The following is a 12,362-nucleotide window of genomic DNA, read 5'->3' on the forward strand; positions in this document are numbered from 1 at the left end:
GTACTTTGGATAATGATGTCTATCACATTCTACCATCCTTGCTAATCCCCTGCCCCCTCCCTTCCCCTCCCACCCCTCTGCCCTATCTAGAGTTATCTATTCCTCCTTTGCTCTCTCTCCCTACCCCACGATGAATCAGCCTCCTTATATCAGAGAAAACATTCAGCATTTGTTTTTTGGGGGTTGGCTAACTTCACTTAGCATTATCTTCTCTAACTCCATCCATTTACCTGCAAATGCCATGATTTTATTCCCTTTTATTGCTGAGTAATAGTCCATTGTGTGTATAAGCTACATCTTTTTTTTTTTTTAAAATCCATTCATCTATTGAAGGGCATCTAGATTGGTTCCACAGTTTAGGTATTGTGAATTGTGCTGCTATACACATTGATGTGGCTGTGTCCCTGTAGTATGCTGTTTTTAAGTCCTTTGGGTATAGTCCGAGGAGTGGGATAGCTGGTTCAAATGGTGGTTCCATTCCAAGTTTTCTAAGGAATCTCCATATTGCTTTCCATATTGTCTGCACCAATTTGCAGTCCCACCAGCAATGTGTGAGTGTGCCTTTCCCCCCCACATCCTCACCAACACTTACTGTTGTTTGTCTTCATAATAGCTGCCATTCTGACTGGAGTGAGTTGATATCTTAGAGTGGTTTTGATTTGCATTTCTCTAATTGCTAGAGATGATGAACATCTTTTCATATATTTGTCGATTGGTTGTATACCCTCTTCTGAGAAGTCTCTACATTTAGAAAACAGCAACACATCCATGCAGCCAGCAGTGGAGACAAAGGCCATAGACCATAAACATCTCAGCGTGTGCTCAGCTGAAGGCGCCATCCTGAGAGCTCTGCTGAAAGAGTCCCGTCCGTTCCCAGGTTCCTCCTGCGGTTGGGGGTCCATACACTAAAGTCAGGAGCCAGAGTGGCTGCAGGCTCAGGACTCACATCCCAGTGCAGCCTGAATAATTTATCCTGCCCAGCTACATTATTTAAGATGTTCAAGGCAGCTACCGAGCCTTGGAATCTGAGCCAGCATCCTCCGGCTGGCAGGGGAAACACGTGGTGGTGCATTTTTATAGGGCCGTCCTACCAGGCACAGGCCCCATCGGCAGGATTCCACCATTTGTTTGTGAGTGTTTCTGAATGTGAAGAGCAGAGAGGGGGCTCCTTCCTGATAGGAGCCAGTGACACCCACTGCCAAGGGAGACAGATGGGGGAACCTATTTAGAGTCGGTTCAGTCTTGTCCCCTCTCTTTTAGAAGGGATGTATGTTATTTGAAGAAGTTTAGAAATATTGTATGTGTTCATAAAAAAGCCATCTGGAAAAGCAGGAACTATTTCTATAGGAAGATTGAAAAATAAAACAAACCAGGCAATCTTTGCATTTGTAATTTACCTTCCACTGAATGAATCTTGGATTTTGGGATTGCTCTTGGACCCTGGACTTGGAAACTCCCTAGAGTGTGTGTTGTGGAGAATAACGGAGTCAAGGAAGAGCACGTTTCCACACCGTGTTCCCCTCTGCAGCCTAATGCCATCTCCTCGGGGAGCGGCGGTTCCTGCTCAAGGTTCCATTCACAGCGAACTCAACCGATTAAATCCATTCTTTTTCCTCTGTTGCCAGGAACCCAGAAAACAGCAGCCGGCCCCAGCAAGCCGTCCACAGGTCTCTTTTAACATCGTCAGTCCTCAAAAGGTCAGGAGCGCGACTTTAGTATAGCGGAGGCTTCTCTGGGGACCTGTTTTGTACCTGCTGACAAGTGACGTCACGGGGCCTCCATCCGTCTGCCAGCATCACCTGGCCCCGTCGGACAGTTGGAGCGGGAGCAGTCTGGTGTGGACAGAACGGTGGCAGGAGCAGTCTGTTTTCCCAGAGGCCATGGAGAATGTGGCCTCTGAAATGTTTCATGGTTTTATCGAATGCCTTAAAGTTTCCAAGCAGAACCCTCAATGCATCATGTTAATATTTATTGTCACTCCCACTTGCTCATCTAATAAATGGCACTGGACTCTATTCTACCACAACATTTTTTTTGTTTTGTTTATCATAGAATTTTTAATAAGATCTAAAGATTACAATAATACGTTATTTATAATTCAGAAGGTACCCCAACTTTTAAAATATTTTTATTGTTCATAAGATGGTATTTATGTGTGTTTAGCAGGGAATTATTGCAAATGATCAGAGAAGTAGGAAGAGAATGACTAGGATCACTCAGAACTCTGAATCCACTGGCACACTGGAGCTCCATGGGTTTGAAAGTCTCAGGGTCGAATGTTACAAGACCGCGGTCCTGTCTGTCTGCTCCCTGAAGACTCCTCCCACTCCCCCAGTGAGTCACCTGTGGATTCTGCCTGTTGGGGGCAAAGATCACACATGCAACCATCACGGAAGTGATCACGTGTTCTTTAATAAACGAAAAAGAAAATACCAGTATCTCGTATTGCCTTCTTGAAGCTTTACTATTTGGGTGCTGTTTTAAAGAGTCACATGGTTAGAAATCAAGCTTTTCCAAGAAGGAACGCAGGGACTTTTGGAGAGTTCTCATCTTCACGCTTGCCCTTTGCTTCTGTGTCTTTGTCCCACTCAAAGTCAATGGGGATGTTGTGACTAGAAATGGAGGGTCTGCCTTTCCCGAGGTCCCTTTCCCTCCGGGGTGTTCAGTGAATGTCACCACCGGCTCGGCCTCTTCATGTAACCTAGAGGTAGGACTATGTTTTCCTGAGCTCTGAACTGGCCGCTACAGATTTCCATGCCAGTTGGCAATTAGCCACTGCACGGAGGCTCCCATACCCCCAAATGTTAGTGCTAAAGTAGAACTTGACTTCTTAGGTACGTCATGATTTTAGAAAGTTCCTCAAAGTTACTAAAAGATGCAAATTCATAAAATGATGAGGTTTCTCATCATGCACCACTCTGCTTGTTAATCCTGTAATTGGCTGACAAGTATGACACCCTCATGATTTATTAAGTACTTTTATGATCTTCACTCACATTCAGCTCCTACTCTGGACCTTCTTCCATGAGCCAACGATTAGCCCAAGAACTATTCCCTAGCACTATGGCAGGTTTGTGTTCTGATTGGCTGTTGTTTGTACAGGATTCATTTTGATTGGCTGGTGTCCATATAGGCTCCATTCTGATTGGCTGGTGTCCACACAGGGTCCATTCTGATTGATTAGTGCCTATACAGTATCTATGCTGATTGGGTGGTGTTAGTACCTTACTAATTGTCAAATATCCTTTTTAAATATTACCATAGCTTAGAGGATTCTGGAAAAACGTCATCTCTTCCAATACTGACCCAATGTGGGAGAATTGGCTGCCTATTTTTTAAAACTTTTTTTTGGTATACATTATAATTACACATAATAGTGGAATTTGTTACATATTTGCACATGCACACAATATGTCTATTTTTTGAGAGTAGAACTAGAATGCAAACTCTCAAATATCCTTGAATATTGCTCTAGCATGTTCCTAAGAACCCTTTCTATGGAAAAACTTCTGATTTAATTGCTTAGAAATGGTGCTCCTGTGTATTATACTGATTTATTTACTCCTTGCTGGTGTGGTTGGGTCTCTCCCTACCATTCTTGAATGGGTTCAGGAGAAGAGAAAGACAAAAAGGTTTGAGACCCTTTCTGCAGAGCTAGTGAGTGAACTTGGTATTCATCACCTAATAGTTACCCTCCCTAAGCCATCCTAGGATCCAAACCCAGAGACAAAACAAGTCCCCTGTGCTTTGTGGCTTTTGAAGCTTCCGCAGCACCTGCTACACACAGTGTTCTGTAACTAGGACACCAACAGGTCAGTACTGAGAAGGGCAGTCTCTTGACCATAGTGAGCATCTCCCACCAGCCTGCGAATCACATTTCTGTGGCTGTTTTAGGAATCAGAGAGGTTGCGCCCAAGAATACAATCGAACTTCAGGCTCTGACCTCAGGAGGACGATGCCAAGTGGTTTGTGTGGCCATTGTTCCAACGTTGAGCTTGTTTGTTGTCTTGTTCTCATGGTATCTTCTAGTTTCTCAGATTGTGGGAGCTGTGTTAGTATCACTGCTCTTTCTTGAAGATGTTTTGTTCCCCTGAAATCATGCAGGAGCTTAATCCCCAGGTTCTTATATTAAAGGTATAAAGAGGGTGAAAACTTCATTCCTACATAATGTCTAGAAGTAAGGCCTTTGTGTTGTAATGAGATCAGATGAGGTCATTAGAGCGGAGTCTCCATGATTGAATCTTGGTGGCTAAGAAGAGGGAAATAGTCCACACAGACACACATGTACTCCCTCCATGACGTGATGCAGCCAAGGACGACCTTGGCCAGAGATTGTGCCATGCTGTTTGGATTTCTATCCTCCCAAACTGTGAGCAAATAAACCTGTTTTCTTTATAAAATAACTAGCTACATGTACTTTATTATAACACCAACAATAATAAAACAACAAAAACCAGATTAGTACAGTCCCCAGGAGCACATTCTTACTCCATCTTCTTATCCCAAGAGTGAAGTTTCTCAAAGGGGTCCCCTGGCTAGTTTTTATTTTACCAGAGATAGATATATTATTTGAATAGAACTCTCTAAAACCATATTAAAGCCACAAGGGACTATTTGAGTTTAAATTATTTAGACTAAATAAAATATAAGATCCAATTTCTAAGTTGCATTAGCCACGTTTCAAGTGCTCAATAACCCCATGTGGCCAGGGGGCACAGGTTGCACAGTGGAGATGATAGGTTTCTAGTGTTTCTGAGAGTTCTGCTGCAGTTCTGACCTGGAGACACCACCTTGGGAGTGACCTTGATGTGTCAAGGACGGCTCAGCTACACAAACACACAATCTGTGTTTTCTTCAGCATTACGACGGCACTCGCCAGTTTCTATTTAGGAATCCTGCAAACCCCAGGGCAGCTCTCAGCTGAAACTGGTGTTCTGCTGATGTGGTAAAATCATCTCTCACTTTGCAAAACTGAGAGCTGGGGCAGGCTCAGGGGGCTGAGGTGACTCCGTCACAGCAGAACGTTATGGCCAAGGTTGTTTCTCAGAAAGACTGATGGGGGCCACTCCTAATAAATGGCTGATGAGGCTCAACATTTATTTAAATGTCCCTCAAAGCCAGTCATAAATCCTAGCCAGGGAAGCCACCCCATCTGTCCTCCTGGCTAGTCGGCCAGATTCCCAGTCTTTCCCACAAGTGAGGATGGTCTAGGGTTTATTTAGAGTAGAACTCAAGCCCATGTCAATATGCTGGAGGTAAGTGGGAAGCTTGGAGCCAAGTCCTTCCCCCCGGGGCCTCCTGGCCTTGGAACGCTGTCATGGGCAGTGTGTGGTTTAGATGCGAGGTGTCCCCTGAAAGCCCTGTGTTAACGCAGGAATGTTCAGAGGGGAAGGCACTGGACTGGGAGGGCTGTGACAGTCAGTCCACGCTAGTTTGAATGGACTGACCGGGTGGTAGCTGCAGGCAGTGGGTGTGGAGGGGCGGTTGCTGGGGAGGTCCTGGAGGGTGCATCTCCCTGTGACCCCTTCCCCACCTCTGCTCCCTGACCTCCAGGAGAGGAGCAGCACTCTGCTGTCACACCCTTCCTCCACGATGTTCCCTCACCTCAGACCAGAGCAAAGGAGCTGGCTCACTGTGGACCAGACCTCTCGCACCGTGAACCCAAATACCCAGTCCCTCTTCTAAGCTGTCCTTTTTGGGTATTTTGGTCACAGCAAGGAAAAGTGGGCCCATGCAGGCAGGAAGCCCGGCTGCATGTTTCTAGGGGTTGGATGGCATAAAAGATGCGTGGTGGTCGTGGGGCACAGGGACATGCTCCAGTTTAGATGCCTATGATATCTTGGGGACGGAGTCCATCCTGTGAAAAGATGGAGAGCATGCTCTCCGTGACCCAGGTGAGTACTTGGAGAACCCCAAGTGGGGAAGAAGATGAGAACAAGATGGAGAGCAAGGGTCCAGGGAAGCAAGGCCCAGAGAAGCAAGGCCCAGGTGAGCAAGGACCCAGGTGGGCAAGGACCCAGGTGAGCAAAGATCCAGGTGAGCAAAAGCTCAGGGAAGCAAGGACCCAGGGAATTAGAGTCCAGTTAAGTAAAGACCCAGGTAAGCAAAGGTCCAGGTCAGCAAGGACCCAGGTGAGCAAAGGCCCAGGTAAGCAAAAGCTCAGGGAAGCAAGGACCCAGGTGAGCAAGGTCCCATTAAGCAAGGAGCCAGCTGGCAGGGCCCAGGACAAGGTACACTGCGAGGACAGTCGAGACAGGGCTGATGCACAACACTGCAGCAGTATAGTAGGTGGAAAAGCTATTGCCACCCTCAGGCTGACAGGGCGGGCAGAGGTTGGACCCCTATGGAGCAGACTCCCAGACGTTGCTAAGTAGGGACACGGCCAAGTCTTGGAGACCTCGAAGGGAGGGAGCCAGAGTGCGTGGGCTCCAGCCTCCCAGTCTCTCCTCTCAGTCTCCGGCTATTGCCTCCCGCTGACCAGACCTGACCAGAAGCCAGACGCCCCCAGAGTCCGCTGATGTGGCCTGCAGGGGCCAGTCCTGGAGAGCAGCTAGCGGATGAAGAGTGGACAATGGATGTGGAGGGGCAGGCAGGACATTAGGAAGCAGGTTCCCGGCAAGGAGGGCGTGTTTGCGGGTCAGAGGGGAAGACGTTCCGCCTGGTGGCGGTCCCCCACTTCCCTGCCTGATGGGTGGGGCCACCTACACAGAGAGGACATTATTGGGAGGAAGAATTGGGCTGCCTTGAGCCGCTCAGAGCTTTGGTGCCCATTTCCAAATCAATAGGATGAGGGGTCCAAATGGCGGACCCTGAGGTCTCTGCAGAGCTGCTCATGCGTGTGGACGTGCACAACCTGCCTGTGCCCTCACCAGTGTGGCCAGTGCTCAGGACTGTGCTGCTCCATCTGCGGATGTGCGGCCACCCCTCAGGCCTGCAGCATGGAGGGAGCTGTGTTTTTGCAGATGGTAAATATTTAATTCTCACCCGGCACAGCCTGTAATTCACGCCACAGGCGGTGATGGCCTTGGGGACCTCACCCTGCAATATTTATGAAGCAGGTGCTCCTTCCATAGCGCAGCCTTGATGAACACAGAGGTCGCGGCAGCCCAGGGTCACCTTCCCTCTCCTGGGAGGTGCCCGTCATTTCTAAAAACAAAGAGAACCCTGAGCCTGCAGGGACAGGCAGGGTTGGTAAAAGGGATAGACCCGTGGCTGCAGGTGGAGGGATTTATGCCTGCTTCGTGATAATATGGAGTTGACACAGCAGAAAGTTGGTAGGGTTCCAGTAGGTTCTTTGATGAAATGGAGCGCAGAATGTATCAATTCCATTTCTCTTTCGAAACCTTAAGAACGTATGGTATTTCACCAGGTAACTTGATTTGGGAACAATTGGATAATATGCTTCAATTTCATGGGTAATAAAGGCTGTGATGGTTCAAATAATTACAAATTATTATCTAAATCAAAAACTAATTTTGAACACTACAGTCGATGGAGTACTTTATTTTCTCAGGAAGTGCAAATTGGACAGGTTAGGTGCACTGGAGTTGGGCAGTAGCAGCCAATGGAAGGTTCCGCTGCCCTCCACCTCTTCACAGGTGTGTGCTGGGGGTGTGCAATAGCGTGTGCCTATGGCATGTCTGGCATGTTGTGTGTGAATCTCCATGTGCCATGTGTGCTGCGTGGTTATGCGTGTGTTTGTGTGTGTGTGTGTGTGTGCGTGTGAACATGCCTACGTATACGGTGTGTGTTTATTTGGAGGATGTGTGTGTATGTTTGCCAGAGCTGATGTCTGTGTGCACTGTGTGCATCCACAGATTTGTGCTTGGGTAAAGAGTGCAGGAAGGGGGTTGGCTCCTCAGGAATAGCCAACTATAGGCTGTGAACCGAATCCAGTCTGCTGTTTATATTTTATGACCTGCCAACTGAGAGTGGATTTTGCATTTTTAAGTGGTTGAAAAATATTGAGTGAAGACTGTTTCAAGATGTGGGAATGGGATGGAGTTCTCATGCAGCGCCCACAGGTGAGGTCACTGGAGGCAGGAAAAGCTCATTCACGGATGCCCGTGGCTACTGTCTTGCAACACGATGGACAGAGACCGTGTGGCCCATAAAGTCTAAAATATTGATGACTGTGCCTTTTGTAGAACAAAAGTGTGCTGAGCCCTGGGGTCCCCCACAGCCCCCTTTCATGGGTTCTCACTGAATTCTCACCCAGTGCAGCGATGCCTCCGTCTCCACTTGGCCTGGGAACAGGTGAGCTGTGGAGCCTGCAGCTGCGGCAGATCTTCTGACGGGTCTTTCTGACTCCAGAGCAGGGTGTGTCTTCTTCCTCGCACAGTGACACTGGCCCACCTCCATGGGCCATGTGGGGCTCCCTCCTTATGAATCCCACTCTAGTCCTGGGGGGCGGGAGGGTCTGCCACCCTGCTCTCCCAGGGCCTTGGCACGTGCTGGCCCCTGCTCAGAACACCACGACGTGGCCCTTCCTGACTACTCTGCCTAGCACCAGCTGGGGACTTTCAGATTCTGTGGGGTGAAGACATCTGGAAGTTTCTCCTCTACAGGGGCTGCTCTTTCCCCTGTGCTTCTGGGTGGGAGCTGGCTGTGGTGAAGTAAAGCCAAGAGGCAGAGCTGAGGCCTCCCGACTTTACGTATGGAGGGTCGTGCAGCACCAGACCCAGTGCTGCTCCTGTGTGCAGGTGGCCGGCCCGCTGGCTCGCCTGAGCTCCTCTGCTGGCCTGGGACCTGGGCGGTTGGGAGGGCAGCTCAGTGGCGGGGTGCTGACTCTGCCACTGCTTGTACAACCAGGGTTAGGAAATCTGGGACAAATGCAGGGGCTCCAGTTTGAGGTTCCTGCTTTGTGCTCAGTGTTCCTTTGTGGCCACCATGACGACAGGCCCCTCTCTAGATCAGAGGTGGGAACGGCCTGCGCTGCCCATCAGCCGCCCGTCCTACCTCCTGGTTAGGGGCTTTTCATTGACCTCTGGTCCTTCCCTCTGATACTTTATTTCCCAGCGTGTCCTTGAATGGGGTGACTTGATGGGGTGACGTCTAATTCCTATAAAAGGGCCACTTGTATCACTTCCCTAAGGGGACCCTAACGTCACACCCTCCCTGTGCCCTGCCAGCTCCCAGGCTGGCTTGGTGCCTCTGCTGTGTCAATGTCCCCTGGGACTTCTCCCTCACGAGCTGCCACTGGTGAGCTAGCTGTTGCCTCAGTAGGTCTTTGGTGCCTGTTTCCCATGTGAGTCTGGGAAAGGGGGCCAGCTCTGCCTGCCAGATGCTACTCAGATGGGGACAGGCACGTTCCTCATGCTCAGTGAACACTTGTAGAACGAATGGTTTATGGCAAAAGCAGAGACGAGACATGAAGACGGATTTCGCTTCTAGGTGGCTGCTAACATTGTTTTCAGGATCTCTGGGCTGTCCAGGCCTGTTGACCAACGTCCAGCAGTGGCCAATTTCCACTTGTTGGCTGCCCTCGGTGCCAAGCATCTCAAGCCAGGGGACAGGAGCGTCCACCTGTGCCTGGAAGACGCCCCTTAGGGTAATCACCTTGAGGTTTTTCTGGACGGGGGTCACTGCAGAGTTGGATTTTTCCTGGTTTGGAGTCTGGAAGCCCCAGAAGCATGTTGTGGAGGGAAAATCCTGGAAAGAAGACTCAGAGCCTGGGCCCGACTTGCTGTGTGGTCTCACGAAGGTGGCTCACCTGACTCGTCTGAGCAAGGCGCTCGAGAGGGAGAGCTCTGATTCCCTTCCCAGGGTGCTTGTGAGTGCCCACATTTCTCAAAGGTTAAGGTGCGCTAGTGACTCCAAGCTGATGTCCCACCATACCTGGAAAAGGCCTGGGAATCTTCCAAGAGTCCCAGAGACCTTGATGTAAAGGATGAGCCTGGTCACCTGTCCTACACGTCACCTGTCCTATGTGTCACTATGATTATTTCACTATATATGAAATAGACAATCTGCTGGCCATGTATGTAAGGAGCTCTGAATTTTCCATGAACGTGACTGTCTTGAAAGATGGAAGCTCGTTTTGTTAGGAACTGCAACGAGGACATTTTGGGAAATGGTGACCAACACCCCTACCCCTCACAGTCCCTGAGTGGCTACAGGCAGAGATCCACTGGATCCTTTCCTGCTGCATTTCCGGTGATTCTCAGTGCAGATTCGATGACTTCTCGTGTCCTGTGCTGGGGTCCTGCAGAGCACTGCGTTCGCTACCTCAAAAACAACTTCTTCAGATCACACGCAGGGTATTCTGATGACGTTTTTCTCTTGAAGTTTGGAGGTATAGGTAAGTTAAATGATCTGTGGATTTAATTTTGGGTTAGTAAAATGAGCTTTGAAAGTTAATCGTCATTCAAAATGGAAAGGGTCTGGGGCCCAGAGACCATCCAATTGCAAATGTCCTTTGAGCCTTAAAACATTTCTGCATTTTCTCCTTCCTCAATGCCCCGTCTGACCTGAACAAGAGGCCTGGCAAACAGCGAGGGGAAGAAATGACTCCCAGCGTGTTCAGGTTTCTCCTCTTCTGTGGCTCCTGGTGGTTTAGTGAGGAGGATCCGTGACACCAAGTGGCACGGGGACTGCAGCACTGTGCTGGGCCTCGAGTGGGTTGCAGAATACATTTGGGCTGGATTCAGCATTTAAATACACAAACAAACTCGTCCTTTAAGAAGGGAGATGGGTTCCGCTTCTGCCGAATGTGGGGAGCTGGAAGGAATGGCACAGACTTTGATGATAAACTGCCCAACCGGGGTTTTCCTTGACCCTCGGAGCGCTTAGATCACGGAGCAATCAACGAGCAGGAAATCTAAGTGGGGGGGAGTGACGGCAGACAAGACCTCCCCCAGGAGTGACAGCACACGCACCACAGGGGGTGCCTTGCCATGCAAGGGCTTTGAAGACACCAGCCACAGTTTCCTCAGCGGCCAAGGCCTAGGGGGACAGTCTGGCACGGGGACTCCCACTCACAGACTCTTCTGTGTGATTCTCCCAGGAGCCCACCAGGAAGACCCAGTGGGAGGCTGGGGGAGCGTCCTGGTCAGTGTAGGTCTGGGGGCCGTGATGGGGGGAAGGCTGGTGGGGAGGAGGGATCAGGAAGCCCACCCGTCTGTTCCTTCCCGCATAGCAAAAGCTCAAACTGCTGGGAGAGGTGCTGCAGAATGTGTCCCCAGCGAGGCGCAGGCATAGATCCTACTGTGGCGGGAGGGCCAGAGGAAAACCCTCCTCCCCGGAGAGGGCCACAAGGCCCAGGGTCAGAATCCTGCAGCATGGCTGCTTGGGTGTCCTGTCCCTGCGGAGCAGGCCTCACTGAGCACATGGCTTTCACAGGCGGGAGGGGCAGGGCTCTCCAGGAGGTCCCAGGGGACCCGAGTATGCCACCCCAAACTTGCCTCTTCAGCACATGGATTTGGGGGTGTTAAGGACTAAGAAGAACCAGAAGATGCAGAAAAAACTCTAAACACAGCAAAGCTTTCTTTTCTAAAGAAAATTGACACTGGTAAAGGAAATTTCCATCTGTGAAGGTGTTTCCCTCTCCCTCCCACATCACACCCTGCAGAGGAGGATTCTCCACGGCTCCTGTCAATGGGGGAGGCGCTGCTGCCTGACTCTCCCTAACAGATCTGCGCCGTGGCCCTTATTTGCTGTGCTCCCCCTGGGCACCTTCCTTGAACTCGCTGCCTCCTGCCCTCCCAGAAGCTCCAAACCACTTTTTCTAAACCTCAGCCATCTGGCTGCCTCTTCCTTGAGGCTCAACGCCTTCTTGGTGAACTCCTGTGCATGCTTTTGGAATTAATCCTTTTCTCTTGTTAATTTGTCTTTTGCCTGTTCCATTCTGAAGGTCCAGCTGTTGAATCTAGGGAAGATTCTTCCATAAGCAAAGAGACTAAAAAAAAAAAAGAGGTTAAAATAAAAGCAAGGGAAGATCTTGTGGGTGTTCAGACTCGCTACAGGAAACACAGGCGTGGCGGGGCTGAAGCCGCCGAGCAGAATTCAGTCAGGTGAAAGCAACTTGCGATGCACCAAGGCCAGTGGTGGGAAACTGCTGCCCATAAGGGTGATGGTCACTTCTGCACATCCATTGGATTGTCTGGGTCAAGTGGCAAACTTGGTGACTCTCATAGTTCTCAAACCTTGCAAGGTACTGTTAAGTCACAGGAAATTGTTCCCTCTGGTGGATCCAGTTCCTGGCAAGGTTTTAACACAAATCATGGCAGCACCATGTGTCTGGTGCCGCCTGTTTAGATGAGCTCTACTTTGCATATTGTCCCTTGAAAAGTTATTCTTTATCTGCACCCCACCCTCTTTCCCAGTGTTGTAAATTTAAAAACAAACAAAAAAACAAAAACCAA

The 12,362-nt window shown here is 49.6% G+C and overlaps 1 protein-coding gene across 5 annotated transcripts in view; it reads left to right on the forward strand.

Annotated features, from left to right (window-relative positions):
• Igsf5 (immunoglobulin superfamily member 5) overlaps positions 1-2,026 on the forward strand; it is a 37,089-nt gene extending 35,063 nt beyond the window's left edge. For all 5 annotated transcript variants that reach the window (XM_078044660.1, XM_078044661.1, XM_021725257.3 and 2 more), the window contains one exon: positions 1,626-2,026. In XM_078044660.1, the coding sequence (XP_077900786.1) occupies positions 1,626-1,721 (96 nt within the window). In that variant the 3' untranslated portion in view covers positions 1,722-2,026. The remainder of the gene's footprint in view (positions 1-1,625) is intronic.
• Positions 2,027-12,362: the final 10,336 nt, after the last annotated feature.

This window comes from Ictidomys tridecemlineatus, chromosome 3 (assembly GCF_052094955.1).
Source record: "Ictidomys tridecemlineatus isolate mIctTri1 chromosome 3, mIctTri1.hap1, whole genome shotgun sequence".
Lineage (NCBI taxonomy): Eukaryota > Metazoa > Chordata > Mammalia > Rodentia > Sciuridae > Ictidomys > Ictidomys tridecemlineatus.